Source organism: Canis lupus, chromosome 29 (assembly GCF_048164855.1).
Source record: "Canis lupus baileyi chromosome 29, mCanLup2.hap1, whole genome shotgun sequence".
NCBI lineage: Eukaryota > Metazoa > Chordata > Mammalia > Carnivora > Canidae > Canis > Canis lupus.
The window spans coordinates 30801582-30823887 of NC_132866.1; the positions used below are offsets into that span (position 1 = coordinate 30801582).

Below are 22306 nucleotides of genomic sequence, written 5' to 3' on the forward strand. Positions count from 1 at the left end.
TGCTGTAATTACTTTCCAGCCCCTTACGAGGGTGTACACAGAGCCTGGTTTCTGGAGTATGTGAAAACTAAAATATGTGGTTTGTAGTAGATGCAACTCTAGATCATTGTCTAGGCCAAACACACTTCCTACATGCTTACAGGAGAGGGACCTTGCTGTTTTTCAAAGTAGCTGGGATTTGGGTTGATCCATGTTGGTAAGTGAAGAAGCTGGGCTGCAGGGGAACATTGCGTGTGTGTGTGTGTGTGTGTGCACGCGTGCATGCGTGTGCCCTTGTGTGCATGTGTGCGCTGGGATGGGGGTAGTTACGTTGTTGCCAAGCACATAAGTGACTGTGACGTGGTGAGAAAGTGGAGGAGGTGGCGTGGATGTGAACACGGAGCTGCCACAGGGAGGCAGATGAAATGCGGAGGTGACAGCTGGGTGTGGGGCAGGCCTGATTGAGATTTGCTGTGTGTGGCCTAGTAGAAGAACTTTCTGGGGAGTGTAGTAGCTGCCTCCTGGGAGCACCTGCTTTTCCAAGGCTGCACTAGCTCCCTGTGAAGAGAAGTAGCCTGGCAGAGGCAAGTGAGCTTCCCTGGGAGGCTCAGCAGGGGCCAGATGGCCTTAAAGGTGGGGTCCCTGTCCAAAGTGCCCAGGTCATGGTTTGATAGGGCCAAGGAGGAACATGTGTATCCTTGGAAAGGGGGATGGGCCAGAGGCCAGGGTGGTGTGTGGGGAGGAGCCCCTGCAGTTCAGGGCTGGCCCTGGGATCCAGACAATGGGCCCCCTCCCCTCCTCGACCCTGCCCTCCTTCCCTGACTTTGTGGTGGGCTCCTGCCTTCCGACCTCCCTGGCTCCCTGGCTCCTCTACTTGCTTTCACAGGCCCCTGTGATCTGGACTCTCATTCCCCCAACCCTGCTTCCCCCAGTTCCCGACGCCCAGCCTGTCTCGTCCCTCAGCCCCCAGATACTCTGGGGTATTCTTTCCTGGAACATCCACCCCATCCCTCTCACTGGGCACATCTGCCTAGTCTTTTAGGCCTTAGCTTGAGTCCCACATCCTCAGTCTCCTTTTTTTTTTTTTTTAATTTTTTTTATTTATTTATGATAGTCACACAAAGAGAGAGAGAAAGAGAGGCAGAGACATAGGCGGAGGGAGAAGCAGGCTCCATGCACCGGGAGCCCGACGTGGGATTCGATCCCGGGTCTCCAGGATCGCGCCCTGGGCCAAAGGCAGGCGCCAAACCGCTGCGCCACCCAGGGATCCCCCATCCTCAGTCTCCTAAAAATGACCCACCAGACCCACCAGGCTCTCTTCTGCTCAGAATCTGGACAGCTCCAAGGAGCCTGTGCCACGAGATGACAGCATTGTGTCTGTAGGGGGCCCTTTCCCAGCACAGGCCATGCTCTTTACTGGTTTAGGCCCCATGCTACCCAGTGACATAGTCACAGTTTTTATCCTCACCTTATAGATGGGGGGATCCTCTTGAATAGCCTCCAGTTGGCTAGTTTCCAAATTCCTCCTTGCATGAATGTCTTGGCTGTCCAATTAGCCTGAGCTCTTTCTGGGCAAAAGCCATGACTTCAGCTCCCACAGCTCTCCCAGCAGCAAGCCTGTGCCTTGTGCATTTCCCTGGCTGGACGTCTGCTGCAAAGATGGGCCTCAGCTTTTTGGGCCTTGACATAGACTTGAGGGCCCCAGGGCTTGGCTGGGAAGCACCCAGCCCCATTGGTGAGATGACAGGCTGGAGTCTGGTGGAGAGGGAATGTGGAGCTGAGCCCTGGCTTGGTGGCCTGCCCTGTGCATTTCACTACTATCTTACTATTTCATTTTCTTTCCTCCACCAGGGAACTCAATGGCAACAACATCACTCGGATCCACAAAAATGACTTCGTGGGGCTCAAGCAGCTGCGAGTGCTGTGAGTATGGGCTGCGGCCCCACTCATTACCTCCCTCCTGCCCCCTCCCCCCTTGACCATGGCCCTGTGCATCCGAGGCAGAGCCCTAGCTGTGGGTTGTAGAGTCATAGGCCACCATGGGCCCCTCCCTGTGGAGTCAACCTTCGGAGGCCCCGAGGGAGGTGGAATGGAAGTCATGGTGAGTCCTGAGCCTGAGCAGCCATGACCTCATACACGGCTGAAAAATTGGGTGTGGCATAGGCACCAGTGGCTGCTGCCTAGCAGGACCTGGGCTGGACAGATAGGGAGTCTTGTTCTGGAATGAGGGAAGACTGGTCGACTGTGAGGAAGCTTTAGGTCTCTGGCTTAGTCTGCTGGGGCCAACAGCACAAGACCACAGACTGAGTGGCTTAAACACAGAAACTTATTATCTCACAGTTCTTGACGCTAGAAGTCTGTGATCAAGGTGTCATTAGGGTTGTTCCCAGTGAGGCCTTTCTTCTTGGCCACCTTCTTGCTGTGTCTTCACATGGCCTTTCCTCTGTGTATGCATAGAAAGAAGTCTCTATGTCTTTTCCTCTTCTTTTTTTTTTTTTTCTTTTCCTCTTCTTATAAGGATACCAGTCCTATCAGATTAGGGCCCTACCCTTTTGACCTTATTAAATTTTGATTACCTCCCTACAGGCTCTGTCTCCAAATCACATTGGGGGTTAGGGCTTCAGTGTGTGAATTTTGAGGGGATGCATTTCAGACTATAACAGTCTCCATAGTTCTTTGGATGCTGTGCCTCAGAAAGACTCCCCAGTGAGACCACAACTACCCCTGACTCACCCATAGGTGAATGGGGACAGTTGAGGGCAGAGGTGGCTGTCCACAGGTGCCTGACAGTAGCAGATATTGGAGGTGGCAGGTGTGGGCTCTTTTGGGGTTGACCACTAGGCACCAAAGGAGCCACCTGCAGCATTTCCCTTGTCAAACTGGGCAGGGGTGAAGAGTGAGGAGGGGAAGGAATGGATCCCTTCATCTCTTCCTGGTCTGTGGCCTTCAGACACATGCATACATTCTGACACATTCAACATCAGACAATCATAGGGTCCTCACTCCCTACTTCCAGAGTAGTGCAAGGGTCCTTGGGCTGTAGTTCTTTCAGAACTACTTTGCTGCTTTGAGAATCTTTGGTGGGGCTGGGGACTCTCTATCTTCTCTGGGGTCATAGCTGTCAGTCACTAGGCAGGGGTCTCTGCTGCTCTAGAACCCACTGACCTTTAATTCCTTCCCAGGCTCCAGGAATCTCTTCTGAATCTGGGAAAACCCTCCCTCCCTCCTGGCATCTCTCACCCACCCTATCCTCCAACATGAGTTCCTTAACAGCTCAGGCTTCTGGAAACAAGGTGGAAGAAGAAAAGTGTGTGGTTGAAGTTTCTGCCCCCTGCACTACCCCAGACCTCCTCTGAGGTCCACGTGGGACCTCAAGCCACCTGCTTAAGAATGGACAGGGGAGAATGAGGGGAGAAAAATATACTTGACCATCTCAAAAATTACCACACAACAAGCAAACTGCTTGCCAGCCGGACATTCTGGGTTGTAGGGAGCGTTGGTGGTGAGGAGGTACAATCTCATGGAGCCAGGTGGTTGAGTTGGCAGCAGATGGGGCCAGGCGGTGTAGGGGTGCAGGCAGAGGGGGTGTTGTCTGCCAACTGCAGAGTGTGTTTGCTGCATGTGTGGGCTTTGCCCAGTTGGCACAGACTCCCCTCCCCCTGTTACCGACCCATCCCCCTGCTCTGTCCCTCGGACATGGGCGGAAGGAGGGCACGGGTGCCAGCAGCCTGGAGTTGGCCCCTGCTCCCTGGATCCCAGTTCCTGGAACATGGAGCGGTGGCCTGGTGTTCTGGTGTGCTGTGGCCACAGTGGCTGCAGAGAGGTCTGCGTGGGCTCAGGGGCTGGAAGTACATCTTGCCGTCAGGGCTGGGTATGCTGAGGATATCTGTTGGGTTTGTGGGGCAGTTTTGTCAGCTCAGGCCAAGACCCGGGTGTGTGCATGTCTTGGGCCTTGCTCCTGCTTCACTGCCTTGCACCAGATGTTGCTGATAGTCCTTGTCCAGCGTCCTGGAGCTGTCTTTGTCTCTGCTTCCTCAGGCAGCTGATGGAGAACCAGATTGGAGTGGTGGAACGGGGGGCTTTTGACGACATGAAGGAGCTGGAGCGGCTGTGAGTATCTGTGGGTGCGGGCTCAGGGCGGAGGGGCCGTGCTGAAGGGATGCAACAGTTGAGCCTGGCAGCAAGGGCAATGTGCAGGGAGGGAACCGCATGCCCCACCTGCCTCCCACCTGCTGCTGGGAGCCAGGGGCAGCCACAGCCGTGGAAGTGGTCACAGCATCATCACGAGGTGACGGCGAGGACAATGCAACTAAATGCAACTCTCTTTGTTGTTTTTGTCTGATAATACATTATGGCAAAAAATCCACGCAGTACAGAGGAAGTGAAATTCCTCTTATAATCTTATATGCTGGGTGTGACCACTGTCCACACTACTGTTTGTGTGGCAGTAAGGAAGAATTTGTGTGCCAAGGGGACTGTCAGGGAAGACCCAGTGGCCACCTGTGAAGCTGTGTCTTGGGTGTTCAGTGCTACAGTACAGAAGCTAGAAGGTGGAGGTGTTTCTGATTTACATGATTTGCTCCATACATGGCTTTTCCATTTGAAAATGGGTCTTGATCAAGTTTTGCATTTCAGATTGGCAATAATGAAAAAAAAAAAAAGGGAATGTGGTATGAGTGAGGTGAGGGGTCACACATTCACGGGGGTTGGTTTCAAAAGGTGCCAAGAGTCCTTGAGTTTGTATGCTTTGAACCAGAAAGTCCATTTTACTTTAAGGAAGGAATCAGAGACGTGGCTAAAAATTAATATATCAGGATTTTCTATGCACATTATTTAAATACAACAACCAAAAAAATGGAGAAAGCCATTCTTGTGGAGACACAGGGTATCAAGTCACATTTTTGAAGAATAGTTAAGGCCATTAGAATGTTCTCACAATATAATATTACACGGAAAGGGCAGGAAATGACATATTTAAATCACAACAACTTATATGTATATAGAATACAGGAGGAGAGAAATAATTGGGAAGATTAATTTTCATTACATTGAGTGGTGGAATATCAGGTAACTTTAATTTTACTCTTTGGCTCATGTTTTTTATGGATTTTTTACAGTGAGTTTATAAGTATGATTATCACTACAACTGATTGCCTTACTCTATGCCAGGCACCAAGATAAGCTCTTTGCCCTACAATATCTCATTTAATCCTGAAAACAACACTGTTCAGTGGTATCTTACAGATGAGAAACTGAAGTGCTTGGAAGTTAAGGCACCTGTGTTATTAAGTGATTAAGTACAGAAGAGAGAATTAGAACCCAGATCATTTTGCCTCCAAAGCCTGAGATCTTGATGACTATGACCTAATACCTCACTATTCTCTTTTACTTCAAAGGAAGTAAGATATAAAATAAAGGGAGGAGAATATGGGTATCTCCTTGCCTTCCTGCAGCCTGGAAGAAAATCAAGTGGTCTTTCTTTTGAGTTCTTCATCCAGGCCTAAAAGTGAGCAATAAGGAGCCTGCAGCTAGAACAGATGATTAGTGCTGTGTTTGTTTTCTTTCAAAGGTTCCAAACAAAGTACATATTCCTGACCTGGCTGTGAGGGCCTGATTGGGACTGAATCCCCCCTGCAGCTCTAGCCTTGGTGCTGCCATGCCCTGCAGGAGGAGTAGGAATGGGCAGGGCCCTCCTTGTTGAGTCATGACTTGCCCCTGTAGACTTTGTCCTTTCAGTTCCTTTCTTCTGGGGCAGGTTTTCTCCCCAGCAAGTTCATAGCAGGTGGCTCTTCTTGGGGTTTGTGACTGCCATGTCCCTGAGGGTGTCAGGTGCTTACTGCGGATGGCTGGCACCCTCTCCAGTGGTGGATCTGTTAATCGTAAAAGTTGGGTAAAGCAGGCAGTCATAAAAACCACACATACTCTAGAAACATTCCATTTTAAGCTCAAACATGTAAGTGTGCATTTATTGACCCTCTTCCCCCACCTTTTTTTGCCAAGTCTTTTCTTCTTAGTATGAGACTGGAGTTCTATATTGTTTTCCTTGCCTCCACTTCATACAAATTACTTGCTTATGATTTTTGGTTTTGGTTTCTTTAAGGTGAAGTGAGGTGTTTAAAAGGCACCTGGGTGGCTCAGCTGTTGAGCATCTGCCTTTGGCTCAGGGCATGATCCCAGGGTTCAGGATCGAGTCCCAAATCGGGCTCCTGCAGAGAGCCTGCTTCTCCCTCTGCCTATGTCTCTGCCTTTCTCTGTCGCTCATGAATAAATAAATAAAATCTTAAAAAAAAAAAAGGCTCTTAGAAGCAATTTGGGTGAAGAATTCTGAGTTGCTTCTTTTTTTAAAGATTTTATTTATTTTTTTAAATATTTTATTTATTTTTTTTTTAATTTTTTAAAAAAATTTATTTATGATAGTCACAGAGAGAGAGAAAGAGAGGCAGAGACACAGGCAGAGGGAGAAGCAGGCTCCATGCACCGGGAGCCTGACACGGGATTTGATCCTGGGTCTCCAGGATCGCACCCTGGGCCAAAGGCAGGCGCCAAACCGCTGCGCCACCCAGGGATCCTTATTTTATTTATTTATTTGAGAGACAGAGAGAGTGAGAGAGCACAGAGGGGCAGTGAGAGGGAGAAGCAGACTCTCTGCTAAGCAGAGAGCCTGACTTGGGGCTCGATTCCAGGACCCCAAGATCGTTACCTGAGCCAATGGCAGATGCTTAACCGACTGAGCCACCTGGGCAACCCCTGAGTTTCTTTGTGACCCTCCTCCTGCCCCTGACCCAGTCTTTTATTTAATTCAACAGCTCTTCAATGAACAACTTTTGGTTTATTGACTTTCTACAAAGCGTCCAATTTAATTTTCACAGAGATGGCCTCTTCACATAACCATAAGCACCTCTGGTGTAGAGAGGTTTGGGAACCAGACGTATCTGGCTCTTGTAAGTGGTTACTGCAGACTCAAGTACAGAAGTGGAAATGTGCAAGCCCTCTGGCCATGAGGGTCAGTGTGCCCTGGGCACAGAGGGAGAGTGGGATGCTCAGCCACCCTATGCCGGCTGTGGGGCGGTTGGTGTGTAATGTGGGGGAGAAGCTGTCTCCAGAACCTGGCTCTAGTACTTGGCGGTCATGAGGGTGAGTCACTCACCTCTTGACATCCCAGTTCCTTCAACTGTCACAGAGACAGCTCAATAGAGTCCATGAACATTCAGAGCACATATAAGAGCCAAGCCATGTGGCAAGATGGTAGCAGTAAAACTTGCCCTCAGTGTTCTTGCAAGGAAGAGACAGGAGGGTCTGTGCGTGAATAGAAGCCGTTGTTGTCATACTCAAAAAACAAAACAAAACAAAACTGTACCTGTGCATTCTGCTTTCCCTCTGATGGTAAGATAATGCCTCCAAAACACTTGTCCCAGTGCCTGGCACATGGGGAGGGCCAATGGGGACTGGTGACCACTACCACTGTCACTGTTCTAGCTACCATGCTCCTTCACCATGCTGTCCCTCCTTCAGTGTCCTTTGGTTTTCTCCTTTAAACTGGCTGTTGAATTTTTTTTCCTCTTCAATGTTTTCAGAAATTGAAGCTGGAAAAATGAGAAAGTCTTGGGGGAAAACAAAACAAAACAAAAACCAATGATTACCCGGCAGTGTAAATACAGGATTAATTTATTGGACAAGGTTAAGGAACTTGGGGTGATCTGATGTCCACTCCTGTTGCTTTAAGGATTATATTGGTGGTCCCTTTTTTCCCAAGGCAGTGATGTGTTTCCCTAGGAGCCTGCCCTTTTGAGTGAACTTATTCCAGCTGGTCTACTTGTCTGTGCCATGCTGGAAAATGGTGCCTTTCTCACGTATCAGATGAAGGGTGACCTCCTAGGCGGTAACCACAGACCAGTTACTATTGGCCACAGACAACTTCATTACTTCCTCCCCCCCACCCCCTCGCACTTACCCAGCAACAGAAAGCTTTTGCTGAGTTGGTTTATCATCATCTGGCACTGTTAAAGGAGATGGTTGTATGAGATCCAAACTGTGCTGTAGTCTGGAGGGCAGGGGGTTGGATTTTACTCTGTTGCTTCTCTAGCCTTGACATGCACTTGGGGATCTTGCTGAAATGCAAAATCTGAGTCAACAAATCTGAGGTAGAGGCTGGGATATTGTGGCTCTTATCAACTCCCAGGTGAAGCACTTGCAGATTCAAATGGACAACAGCATGAGTACCAAGGTTCCATACTTGTAGGTGTCACACCCCGGATGGGCTGGAGTCCTGTACTGCAGTGACAGAGAAGTAGTTGCTGATGGTGGCAAAATGAGTCCGGTTAGGTGTCATGGCTTTCCTAGGACACATCTGGGTTCTTTATAAATTATATCCTCTTGCCAGGCCACATCCAGAACCAGACTTATTACTACTGCCTGTGTTTATAAAACTGAAAAGTTGTTCTGTCCACCAGTAGAGCAATTAGAAATGATGGACGTACTAGTCAGTCACTAAAAGTAAAGGAGTTATTCTCTATTGTTTGGCATGGGGAGACATCCACAAATTGTTGAGTAAGGAAAATGCAGGTGGCCCAATACTTTTTCTTTTGTTATTTAAGGTTTTTAAGGAATTAAGTATGTGTTTTCATAGATAATAAAAAAATCAATAAAGTTATTTTCATTTGGAAAAAAGACCTAAGCAAATAATAAAAGAGAAAAGCAAATAATAAAAAGACCTAAGCAAATAATAAAAGAGAATAATAAAATAATAAAAGAGAACAGTGGCAAGAACTAAGTTGCCACTGAGTCAAATATGGATGAAAGCAGTGAGGAATCAGAACCAGGGGGCTGGTCCTACCCATTAGGGTGTATCTCATATTTCAAATATAGTCAGGTGTTCAACCCATAAGCCAAGATAATATTTCAATCAGTGCCTTATGAATTACAATGGGTCTTGCAAATGTAACATGATGATGGCGATAAGCATTAGGAGGAGACCATTTAAGGCGTTTACTGCCCATCAGCTTCTTGGCCAGGAGCTTCCACAAGTAATCTGTGCTTGTCCTCCCCAAGTGTTGGATGGTGAACTCCCACTTTATAGAAACTGAACCCCAGAGAAGGTCATTTCCCTGGGGTTACACAATGACCTTTTTAGGATTTGAACCCTGTGCCCCTATTGCTCCAAACCCAAGGAGTTCTGAAAAGTTTTTGATTTCCTGGACACCGAGGCACCTTCCAACTCTTCCTTTCTTCTTTCTTTTTTAGACGACTGAACCGGAACCAGCTCCACACGTTGCCAGAACTGCTGTTCCAGAATAACCAGGCTCTTTCGAGACTGTGAGTGACACTGGCCAAGGCTCTGTGTGTGGTCTCTTGTCCCTCACCCTGTGGGAGGGGTGGTTTCTGGTCAGAGTGCCCATGACCTCCTGCTCCTCACCCATCAGGAATCGTGCCAGGCATCAAAAGCCAGGCCCTTTCTCTGGAAGGTGCTGTGCAGTGTGTTTCTCTGTGGTTGCACCTGCTGGAATCCACGACTCATTCAGTGCTGTGTGTTGCCCCTAACAGTGCGGGTGTGAGAATGTTCTGGGGCGGGGGCAGGGAGAGGCATTCTTGTCAGCCATGATGCCAGGCTTTCCAGGGTTGAATATTTATTCATTCAGTGAAACCCTTCTTGGACCTATTTCTGTTTTCAGATTGGAGTAATGAAGTCTGGAAGCTTATCCACCATAGCATAAATTCGTACTTTTATTTGCTGTCAGCATACTTCTTTCAAACTTAAAGGGTTTAAAGCAGCTAATTCTGCTGCTCTATGATTTGCTAAATGTGGCTATAATTGTTTTACCATCTATTTCATTTTGTGGGATCTTGTTTTGGACAGGATCTCAGAGATTATCTAAGGAATCTCCTCTGCAGTTCCTTAGCCTGTGGTCCTTCAGTCTTTGCTTGGCTACTTCTAATGATAGGGAGGGAGTTCACTACCTCCCCAGTCAGTTGCATTATTGGACAGATCTGCATATTAGAAACATTTTCTAATTAGATTTGAGCCCTAAGTCTGTTTCTCAACAATTTATGTTTTTTTAGCTTTGCTTTCTGTAAATATCTAGAACAACTATGTACTCTTGTTAGATTAAAAAAAAAAGATTGATTTATTTATTCCAGAGAGAAAGAGTAAGCACACAAGTGGGGGGAGGGGCAGTGGGAGAGGGAGAGAGAATCCCAAGCAGACTCCACGCCGGGACATGGTTTTACTGCTGAGGAAAGTCAAGACAAAAGTCAAGGTTGGAGAGGTGAAGTGACCTCCTCGGGGTCAGTAGTGAAACCCCTGTTGGACTCCCCACCCAGTGCTCTTCATGGCTTCATATTTTACTGGAGAAAAGTGGTTCTATGCTTTAACAAATATTAGATAACTGGATTTTATATCTAAAGTGTGGCACAAGGAACTCCATTCAAAGAGTGGAAAAGCCATTGAAGAGGGCAGAAGTCGGCTTGACTCCTGGGCTAGGAACCAGGGGAGGCAGTGGCCTTTAGAACCACTGGATGTCCTCACCCCTGTGGCCTGGGGTTGTCTTGGGGAGGGGGCTAGTCACCACTGAACAGAGGGACTTCCAGGATAAAGGCCTGCCTGATAGAAGGCTTAGTGGTTCTTTGGGGCATATTTCTAGGCTCTAGAGCCAGAACCTTTCCCCTGTGCCTATTGTTTTTTCTCTTTAGGCAATTGGTCCCTAACTCTTGGCAGGAGATGTTTCTTATCTAGGAGCATAGCTGGACCTGGTGGAGGGAAACTATTTTCTCTAGCTCTGCTGCTAATATGTCTTAAGCTCATCTGTAAGCACCAGTGTGCCAGCCAGCAGGACTTTGGGGAGGACTCCTGTGCAGTGTCCCTGCTTACGTCAGGCTGGGACTTGAGTTCATGACTGGGCCCAACCTGGTTCAGGGCAACCTGGCACCCCTCCAGTGCAGGCCATCTCAAAAGAGCACATCCTGGGGGAAATGGTTACACAAACCCTTTTCCTGATCTAGTTATTTGTCCCTGGTGTCTGACTCACTGAGTTTTTTTTGTTTTGTTTTTGTTTTTACCTTTGTCATTGTTATAGGGAAGCATGGAGGAGCAAGTGCTTAAAGATTTATTTGCTAATATTCTTTGTCCTACCTCCACCCTCAATCTATTGACTTGAGCATCTGGCATTGCCAGGCATCTCTGTTAACTCTCCCAGTCCACTTGGTCTGGATGGGGAACACTTGGGCACTTCCAGTTCCAGAAGCAAAAACCCCTGCAGGCTGGTGATGTTAAGGGTGATCAGGTATTGTAAGGGAACAACCAGAAGACTTATAGGTTTCTTAGGACAGGAAGTGAAATATTGCTGGGACCAGACTGAGACGTGAAGGGTGTTTGCAGTTCTTTCTGAATATCTAATTATTGTCCTGCTGCTCCCTGCAGATGTCCTGGGCTTATGGGCAACATCTCATTTCCGCCATGATTTTGGTTAGCCTAAATGCATACTCCCCTCCTCCTTCCTGTGACCTTAGAGTTAATCCCCCTGTCTCAGGTCTCAACCCCAGATTTCTGAGGAAAGAATCTGATTGGTTCATCTTTGGTCATGCAGTCATTCCTGGGCTGTGTTGGGGGTTTGTGGGACTGCCTGGTGCAAACTTAATAGGGAGCCCACTCCTCCTCCAGGAACTAGAGGGGGACTACATTTGCTTTGGAGGCAGGGTAAGAGGGGAGACAGGGCCTGGTGCTTCTGGTCTCTCACCTGTTGACCTCCTCTCTGCTTTGAAGGAATCCGTTGCTAATCCTTTCCACCTGGAGCAAATCATGGACTTTCAGCAGAGACCGTTATGCTAAATCAGCATGAAACAGGTTTGAGAGAGACCAAATGCGTCGGTGAGGTATGGTCACAGAATGTGTCAGGTGGTGCAGTCCATATTTAGGCTGACTTTGTGTGTGTGGCTGCCAGGTGTTAAAATCCTGTTACTGGCCATTCTGCAGTTGTATTTCTGTAGAAATACGTGTTGGGTTTATCTGTCCATTTCATTCTCCTTGTGGTACCTGAGGCCTAGAGAAGTGACTTGCCTTGGACCACAGAGCAGTTTGGTGATAGGGTTGGAATTAGATACCAGGCCTTCCAGAGTCCTGAAATCTCACATTTGGGGATCTAGCCTAAGGGAATAATAAAACGCAAGCACAGAGGATCCCTGGGTGGTGCCCCGGTTTAGCGCCTGCCTTTGGCCCGGGGTGCGATCCTGGAGACCCGGGATCGAATCCCACGTCGGGCTCCTGGTGCATGGAGCCTGCTTCTCCTTCTGCCTGTGTCTCTGCCTCTCTCTCTCTCTCTCTGTGTGACTATCAAAAATAAATAAAAAAATAAAAAAAAATAAATTTAAAGCGCAAGCACAAACATGCTCACCGCAGCATTATTTAGAGTTTTGAAATATAAAATATTCCTATTTTGATATATAGAATATGCCTATATTGAAATATAGAATATTGATTATAGAAATATATGTCCAGCTTTAGGGGAACAGTTAAGTAAATTATGGTATATCTGCTTGATTAAATACTTATATCATCATCAAATGTGTGGTCTTTATGGAAGATGTAAAGTAATGCAGATAAATGTTTGTGTTATCAAAAGCCAGGATAGGATGCAAAATCGTACTGACAATATAATCACTAAATAAGTCACTCTAAAGAAGGCATGGAAAAGACTGTGAAATGCCAACGGGGGTTGTCTCTGGGTGACTTTTTTCTTTTCTGTGTTTCCCAGATGTTCTGTAAAAAGCATGTGTGATTTTTATGGTAGGAGACCTCCCAGCTTTTACAAGTGCTGGAAAGCCTCTGTGGTTGGGGTTACAGTAAGTGCTAGCTAGGTGACGTTGGAGGCCTTCCTCTAGCCCCGTGGAGCCCTGTTTTGCTCTTCTATCAGATAAAGAAAATTTTGGCTACCTCACAGGCTGTTGCAGGGATTTGAGGAAGGTGTAACCCACTCCCCTCGCAGGTGTAGACTCTGTGGCCTGTAGTAGATGCTCAGGAAATGTTAGGTGAATCCACATGAGAATTGCTTTGGAGGCGGCACTACAGCCTCTAAGCTGACCCTGTACTGGAGCATTTTGTCCACTGCTGGTGGTTCATCTGTACCTGTCTTTTATTTTTTTTAAGATTTTAATTTATTTTTTGAGAGAGCTAAAGAGAGCGAGCATAAGCATGAGTGGGGCAGGGGCAGAGGGAGAAGCAGGCTCCCCACTGACCAACGAGCCCGATGCAGGGTTTGATCCCAGGACCCCAGGATCATGACTTGAGCTAAAGGCGGATGCTTAACTGACTGAGCCACTCAGTGCCCCATTCAAGTCTGTCTTAATGTAGAACCACCCCCTTGATTGGCAAGGACCTCCTGCAACAGGTTTAAACTTTTTCTTTTCACGAGACACTGTTTCTCATGAGGTGCACCTTGCAGAGGTACCCTAAGGGCTATCGAGGGAGGCTAGTGTGCTCACCAGCAGCAGGCTCTGCAGATAGCCACTTGAATGTGGCCTGGGGCAGTCATTGCACAGGCTCCGGAGTTAATCTGCCTTTTGTACTCTTGGGTACTTTCCTGGACAAGCATGGAGCAAGGAGATGAAGTCACCTCAGAAATATTTCTTAGGGCCCTGGAGTTACCTGTGTGTTCCTTGCTTCCTTGGAGATGCCTCCATTGAGGGTGAGCCCCGAGTTCCTGCTCAGCACCCTCACTCCATCACCTCTTTAGAAGAGAGCGCCTGCCCACCTCTTGTCTGCAGGTGGAGGGAGTCAGGGCCCCTGCAGAACTGTGCCTATCCTGTGATGTCCTCTTACTGCCTGGGTCTCCCAGGACTGCCACGAAAGGTCTTAGGAACCACAGTTACAGTAATGATTAGAACAAGTGGAAGGTCATTCTGTGCCGGGCTCATGAGAGACAACCTACAAACATTATCTGATTTCATCATCAGACCTCTCTGAGGTCAGCATTTTCCCCATTTTACAGATGAAGACATGCCAGCTCAGAGGTTTTGTGATATGCCTAAGGCGCTAAGCCAAATTTGAACCCTGGTCTCTCTGATGCTAAAGCTCATCCTTCTATAGCTTTCATCCATCCTCCTTCACCTATCCATCCTCTACTCACCATCCATCCACCTCCTGCATTCCTTTACCTACTTATTTACCCATCTACCTACCAATCCTCCCAACCCCATCAACCTGTCACATACCCACACCCCACTCAGCTGCACTCCTGCTTACCTATCTACCAGCTCACCAGTAAACCCACCCATCTGCCCATCTCTATACCTGTACCATTCCTCCATCCTCCCATCTCCTCCCACCCATCCTCCCATCAAACACACTCCCACCCACTTAATCCATCTGCCTACCCATCCATTCTTCCACTCATTTACCCTTCAACCGCCCTCCCCCCTTCCAGCTCCCCACCCATCCAACTTCTCCCTACCTGTGTACCAATCTACCTATACACCTATGCATCCACCTGCCCACCCATTCATCTAACAGTTACCCACCGCCTCCTATGGGCCAGGTGCTGTTCTCGGGCTGAGAACACTTGGACTGGGCTGTATAAGACAGATGGGTAGGCACTGTCTCTGCAGGAGGGGAGAGTTTATCACCAGTGCTTTTTGAGAGGTATCTGCTAGTCTCTGACCAATAGCAGGATGGAGTGGGTGGGAGAAGATTCTTCCCTGGCTGGACCCCTGTCTCCTGCCAGGGTGGTTATATCCTGGTGACAGGTTACTCGGATTTGGGCTGAACTTTATCACCTGACAGTCAATCACAAGAGAGAGTGTGGAGATGTTTCGTGGATGCACACAGGGGTCAGACATATTTGAACCTGACAGCTTCTCTTACATAGTAAAACCCAGTCTCCATGTGTGTTTGGGTGTTGGAGCACAGTGAGTGGCACCCTCTGTGCCTCTGTCCTCCCCGATCTGGGGAGGGGTCTGTGCTGCTGCCCTGCGATCCCGCCTCTCGTGGTGGCATTCCCTTCCTCATCCAGAAGCCACTTCTGGAAGCCCAAACCCAGAGGAACTGGGCTTCTTTTTAGCCTTGAAACCAATATGCGTCCGGACAAGATCAACCTTTTGTGTCTTTGCTGGACCTGGAAGGGGTAAGGATGGGTGATTAAGGGCAGCAAAGGGCATTTATTTCCCCTTATTTATATCCCTGCTGTAAGGACCAGGATAGCTCATTAACAGGGCCCTGGTGGCTGGAGAGGCGTGGATGTGATATTCTGCAGGAGTCCTGTTGAAGAATGCCTGACCCTGCTGACCCCGTCTGGAGCTGGGTTTAATTAAACTGTCAGCACTGGTCAGAAGAACAAAGCCTCCCTTCCAGTCTTGGTCCCCAGCCCCCATCAGAGGCGAGAGGGCATTCTCTGCTGAAATGAAGAGCTGTTAAAAATGGATCTGTCTTGCCTCCAAGGGAAATTACCCGAAGCAGGAAGGTGACCTCGCTATTGTGACACGTCCACTCTCGGCAGCAGATCTTTGGAACTGAACCAGCTTACTGCTGAGGACCCTCGTGCATAAGGAATGGGGCTCCCGAGGCTGCCCTTGGCTGACTGGGGCCTCCTTCCTGCCAGAACCATCGCCTTAAGATAGTGTCCCTTAGTCCCTAGGCTTCATTTTTTCCCAGGAAGGACGACCTTTGAAAGCTTTTCTCATGAGATATTAAGTCTGTGAGATGTTTCTGGCATTAACAATGGAAAGAAACTTCCTTGGTTATACAGTTTGGGAAGTAGTGGGTCAAACAGGGTTCTTTGTGGAGGGACTATTCAGCCCCTCTAATCAGCTATGTGCCTTTTAAAGCACTTGTCCTGGGGGACATGTAGGGTGTTGCAATGCTCAACCTAGATCTTATGGGTCTAGCGTCAGGAACTTGCTGAGTTCTGACGATAGGGGTCAGGGCTGACTCAAACTCAGGTCCTTCTGACCTCAAACCCATGCATCTACCTCTGTTAGTACTCTAATTAGTGAATAAGAGTTGTCTAGGGGAGTTGATTAAAATGCAGTTTATCATCAGAGATGCTGAGTTAGTAGATGTAGAAGGGCCCAAGAATCTGCATTATAATCAAGCCCCTCTTTATCTGGTTCATACTTTGAGAGACCTTGCTCTCGGCACACTTGGATGAGTCTTAGGTAGGTACTCTTGTACGATTAGAGCCATGCTTAGCCTCTGCCCGGCCTGGTTCTGGTGTGAGAGCCACACTAACAAAGACCCTCCCAAGGGCAGACACTTTACCTCCCGCAGCCACACAGAGAACAATTTGGGGATTATGAGTTAGCAATTATGGAGCACTCTGAGAATTCAGAGTGCTTTCCAATCATTAAATCTGTGCCTGCTGTCAAGGCTCAAGTGAAAAAGGCAAGCGTCCCACTGGGCTGGCCGGGAGCCTCTGCAGAAGAGGGCAGCCAGCCCAAGATTGACATCCTGAGTGCCAGAGAGGGCTGATGCGCCCAGCATGGTTTAATGTCCTAAACACAGTGCTGGCCCCTGGCTCTGACCCCGCTGCTTCAGAACCACACAGGCCTTCACAAATGAAGACAGCCAAGGCCTGGAGGAGGGCTGGGGGGAAGAGCAGTGGATGGGTCACCCCCTGGGAGAATGGAGAGTGCTCTGCTGGGGGCGTTTTACAGAGACTCAAAGGAATGAAAAGTCCTCTCCTACACCATTACAAAAATCAGCATGGAACAAACTGAATTCATAAGCATCGAGAAGATTCTGAACAGAGAAGAGTGCACACAGAAGGCGGCTGTTGTGAATAACTTTTAGGGGAATGAGGGTTTTTTTAAGCCATTTCAGAAATTTTATAAATAATTTTGCCATGCAGAAAGATAAGGCTTTAAAAACATTAAATAAGGCATTTACAAATGCTTGAGCTGCCATTCAAATATTTTTTAAAAGTAAAGTTTAAGGGGGGCCTGGGTGGCTCAGCTGTTTAAGCGTCTGCCTTCGGCTAAGGTCATGATTTTACGGTCCTGGAGTAGAACCCCACGTGGGGCTCCCTGCTCAGTGGGGAGCCTGCTTCTCTCTCTCTCTCTCTCCCTCTTCCCCTCCCTCTTGCTTGTGCTCTCTCTCATGCTCTCTCTCTCAAATAAATAAATAAAACCTTAAAAAAAGTTTAATACCAAAGCAACATGTAATTGCCATAGAAATAGTAATTAGCATTTGTTAAGCCCTTATGCACCAAACACTTTCTGTGGATTTTCTCATTTTAATTGTCACAGTCCTATGCAATTATTATTCTGTTTTACAGTGGGGAGAATTGATGCATAGAGGGATGAAGTAATTGGTCGCATAGCTATTTGTTGGCAGATCCAGGCTTTGAATGTAGGGCATGCTCTTACCCTCCAAGCTATCCTGCCTATTGTGATAGGAAATAGAGAAATGGGAGGAGGAAAGAGATTCCCCAGAGTCTTCTGGGGAGATAACTTTTGAGTCAGGTGTTGAAGGATGTGGGAGATACGGATGGATGGAGAGGATGCAGTTGCTCTATGTGCAGGGGCCCCACAATTCTGGAGTGTTATATGGACCTTGGCCCAGAAAGAGGTATAGACGGTCTCTATTTTCTAGAGTGAAGAGTTTGGAATGGTTGCTAGGCAGAAGGGGACACAGAGGATTCTTATGAGCAGAGTGACTGAACAGAGGGTAAATGTCATCTTTCCTCAAAATCCCACTCCCTCAATGAGGGCCTCTCCTCCTCCACTTTTCCCTCCCAGTTTCTGTGCCTGAGAGGTGAGGGACAGATGTGCCTCCGTCTCTCCCTAGGCTGGCCTGAAGTGCCACTTCCGGGTCACAGATCCTCAGTTACCCCCACCCCAGGCAGAACTGACTATTTCCTCTTCAGAGCTTTCTATTTTTTCCTTTATAACTTTTTTTTTTTTTTTGGTGGCAAAATAAACATAACCTAATACCATTTTAACCATGTGTAAGTGTGCAGTTCATTGGCATTAACTACACTCACATGTAGGGTGGCCATCGGTGTCTGTGGCCCAACTGCCTCTTCACTCCCAGTAGAAACTCTGCGCCCGCTAAACTCCCCATTCCTGCCTCTCCGCCAGCCCTGGTGGTCTCTCTCTGTCTCTGACTTTCCATCTCTATGAATTTAGCTATCCTAAGTACATCATCCATGTGGAAGCAGACAATATTTGATCCTGGGCCTGGCTTATTTCACTCAGCATGGTGTTTTCAAAGCCCATCCGTGTTGTAGTGTGTGTCAGTCTCACTCCTTTTTACCACTGAGTAATATCCCCAGGTGGGGCCCTACTATATTTGGTTTCCACCAGGTACAATTGCTCGCACTTGTCTGAGCACCCCTCGCCATGTTCCTCATGACCCCTGTGTCCTGCTTCCTCTATCAGACGAAGCAGGGATGAAGGCCCGCCCGTCCTTATTTCCACAGCACAAGTGGGTTTAGCAGGGCTGGCAAGCCGTGTCTTTCTGGTGGCAGACACTGTCCTGAAGGCGGTGGGAGGAGAGTGAACATCTTCTGCTCATCGTACGGGGCGCAGGACTACCTCCTTCCCTTCTCAGGGCTCTGTGCTTGTGTGTTGTGCCGCCGCTTCCTGGATTTGATGGACTCAGTACCTGCCAGCTGATCCCTGTTCTCCTTGACCTGTGTTTTACCTTGACCTGTGGCCTGGAAATTTGAAGCCAGTTGTTCAAGGGCTTAATGATGGTTTGTAAGAGAAGTAAAATCTACGGAGCGTGGGCTGGGTGGAGTCTCTGGAGAAGCAGGCGGGGGTGGCCCTCTGCTTGAAATGGGATGTGGAGGGTAGTTATAGGGAGCCCCTACTTCCTGGGAGGAAAAAGCACCCAAGAAAATTTCAGGAAAGGGTGTTTAACTCCTCAAGAAATATATGAACATGAGCGTAAATATGTATATGTATATGTATGTGTGTATATGTATGTACGTGTATATATGTGTATGTGTACATATATATGTATGTGTAAACACATATTTATTTTAAACTAAACTGAGAAAAGGTATTAAGAAAAATGTTGAGAATGAAATACAATATTTAAGACAGTGTTCATATGCTGTTTATGTGAACTTTGACCTTTCAAAATGAATGAATCAGAACTTAAGGGAGGAGGAGGGCATTAAGGGGGGAACATGGACCTTTTGGCTGGTGGAGATGGACATGAGTCAGCAAGAAGCTGCACCCAAGTGACACATGGCAGGGTTTGACTGACTCCATTTTTTATTAGGATGGGCCAGGACCCTGCATGTCCTGGTGAGACCCTCCCCTACACTGAACACTGTGGCTTTGGTGGTTCTGTTTACTACTTGGGATTCTGGCTGTGTGTCCACAGGGCTTGAGAAGCTCAAAGAAGAAACCATGGGGTTCCTTAAGCTCTTTGTGATAGGTGCAATCAGACCAAATGAGCTAACTCAAATAGATTTCCTTTGATTTTTGACTGGAGTCATATATCTGGCGTAACACTGGCCATCTTTTTGCTAAAGAGAAGCCCTGACTGGCAGTGGATTAGTGGCTCTTGAGTAATAATAAAAATACAGAAAGATATATTATTAATAAAGATATTTTAATGGTCCAGACATTTCAAATGTTTGGAGGGTGTGATGGAGAGGCATCAAAAGGCATCCTTTTGGTGAAGTGGTTGGGAATCATTGACCTACACATTTGGACCTGTTCCTGCACCCCACCCCCATCTCCATGCTGGAGGGCTGGGAGCCCTTGATTGTTCTTCTCCATGGTTAGTCTGGCTTTGGCCCCAGTGTTAATGTGGAGCTTCTGGCAGAGGCTCTGTCTTTGTCCCAGGACAGCTCTGGGTCTCCTGCTCTTTTGTGGGGAGCCTTGGAGTGGGGTGGGTAGAGAAGTAGGGAGCTGATAAACCCATTCCAAGTCCTTCCTAAATCTCTGGCTCTTTCTCTCATAATTCTGTGGGGTCCAGACTTTCCTGAAGAGATGCAGCCTTCTACCTGGCCAGTTGTTGGCACTGAGCAGACCCTTATGTAGACTGTGGGTGAGAGAGTGGATTCTGGCCAGGGAGGGAGGGGTTGGGCTTCTTGGATCAGAACTGGTCCTGACCAGAGACTTTAAAGGTGGGCACTAACCTGAAAGGAAATGCTTGTCTTTTATGAAAAATGGGCATCATAAAATTAACATCGTATATTTTTAGACCACTTAACACTTTGCAAAAATACTTCTTAGCAAAACTTGGAGTTGGTATATGGTATTTTTTTCACATCTTAATGAGGCAACTTGAGATTGGCTAAAGCTTGCTAACTCTGCTGAGTGGATAAAGAACATGTACACCATCTCCTCATACTGCCTTGTCAGTTTAATGAACCTGGAGCCACTTTGGCCTTTAAGGACGTTGACTTGCTGGATTTTCCTCACCTGGCCAGGGTGGAGGGAGGGGGTGGTGGTGGGATGTGGGCACAGCTACAGGCAGCTCTGCCCTTTTGTCTAGGTTTGTTTCCTGTTGCTGCTGTGATGGATTGTCACAAACTGAGTGGCTTAAAACAACACAAATGTGTTATCATAAAGCACTGAAGTTCAGAAATCTGAAATGGGTCTCAACATGAGGCTCAAGTCAAGGTGTTGGTAGAGTTGTGTTTTCTTCTGGAGGCCCAGGGGAGAATTTGTTCCTTTTCTTTTCTGGCTTCTACGGGTCAAGCACATTCCTTGGCTGCATCATTCTCTCCAACTACTTTAGCTGCCTTCTTTCCCTCATAAGGCTTCTTGTGATTCCATTTGGTCTACCGGGAAAATCCAGGATAACCTCCCTGTCGCAAGATTTATAACATAGGCACGTCCGTAAAGCCCCTTTTGCCATGTAAGGTAACATTCATAGGTCTCAGGGGATAAGGACAAAGACATCTTCTGGGGACATTATTCTGTATACTGCATTGTGGCTTCGCTTTGGAGGACAGTAACTCTCAATGACCAGAAGGATGGTGTAGCTCCTTCCCCTGCCCGGGGTTATGGAATTATGGGCACACACCATCATAGTTCCAGAAGCCCACCAAAGAAGTGCACCTCTGGGCAGCATTCCTGGCTCTTCCAGGTTGTAGGTAGGCTCACTGGCATTGAGTCCTCTCTTTCCCTCCAATGATCATTGGTACTGATGAGCTGTGACTCTGGGTGAGTTACTTAACCTCTCTGCATCTATTTCATCATCTGTAAAATGGGAGGGGGATGTTGTGAGAATTAGGGGTGATTTGTACAGACCACCCTGTTCAAGTGCTGTGAATGCTATCATCACCCAAACCATTATCCTGAAAGCAATGGAGGGAGTGGGCAGGCATGCCCCATCCAGCCACATTACTTGGATGTAGAGGACAATCTGCCATTCTAGAAGTCTTCATGGGTTGCCCCAGGCTGGTGGGCTTCTCTGGCTCCCCTTTCCTCATGGCCTCAGTGGGAAGTTCCTGGGTAGGACTGATTTGAGAGTCCTGATTGCCTTTTTGCTTGTCTCCTTGGCTCAGAGCAGGGCCAGCTCTCAATCCCAGCACCTGTTTTCTCTGTGGACAGAGCTCTTCACCTCCCTTCGCAGCTTGCTGCAGCTCAGTCTGGATTTGGCAGGCAGCTTAGCCTGTTGCCTGAGAGTTTTACTCATGCAGTCTCTTCTTTTCTTGGTTTTTGTAGACAGAAAATGAGATAATGACTTCATCCATATGGAGGAATTATTTCTATAGCCTCTTTCTCTGAATGCATTCCCCAGGAGTTGACTATAATGTAGAGCTTTTTTAATAGATTAACTTGATGTGACTATTAACATGATTGAGGACTCATTACATTTTAATTTTTGATCTGTAATAGCACAAGATTTAAGGAAATAAATATTGGATCTTGTGCATTACCTTTTTCTTTAATTCTTGATAGGTAGCAATCTCTGCTTAATCTAATCTTAACTTTAATAATGTTGAGCCTCTTAGCATCAGGAGTTTTTCCTAGATCACACACATGGTTTTATTACTTTGGGACTTGAGGTCATCTTGGCACCACAAGTTCACAGGGACAGTAAAGGTTGTCTCATGTGAATAAAGGATTGGTATTGGGATCCCTGGGTGGCGCAGCGGTTTGGCGCCTGCCTTTGGCCCAGGGCGCGATCCTGGAGACCCGGGATCGAATCCCATATCAGGCTCCCGATGCATGGAGCCTGCTTCTCCCTCTGCCTGTGTCTCTGCCTCTCTCTCTCTCTCTCTGTGACTATCATAAGTAAATAAATAAAAATTAAAAAAAAAAAAAAAAAAGGATTGGTATTGATATTCCAAAAGACTCCCCGGCTTTCACGGATGTATCTGTAACTTGGTTCTGCTTCATTAAAATCTAGGCTCTCATTTGCCCTTCTCAGTTC

The 22306-nt window shown here is 47.5% G+C and overlaps 1 protein-coding gene across 2 annotated transcripts in view; it reads left to right on the forward strand.

Moving 5' to 3' along the window:
* SLIT1 (slit guidance ligand 1) overlaps positions 1-22306 on the forward strand; it is a 170459-nt gene that overhangs the window by 20588 nt on the left and 127565 nt on the right. For both annotated transcript variants that reach the window (XM_072805858.1, XM_072805859.1), the window contains exons 2-4: positions 1831-1902; positions 4018-4089; positions 9220-9291. In XM_072805858.1, coding sequence (XP_072661959.1) covers positions 1831-1902; positions 4018-4089; positions 9220-9291 — 216 coding nt within the window. The remainder of the gene's footprint in view (positions 1-1830; positions 1903-4017; positions 4090-9219; positions 9292-22306) is intronic.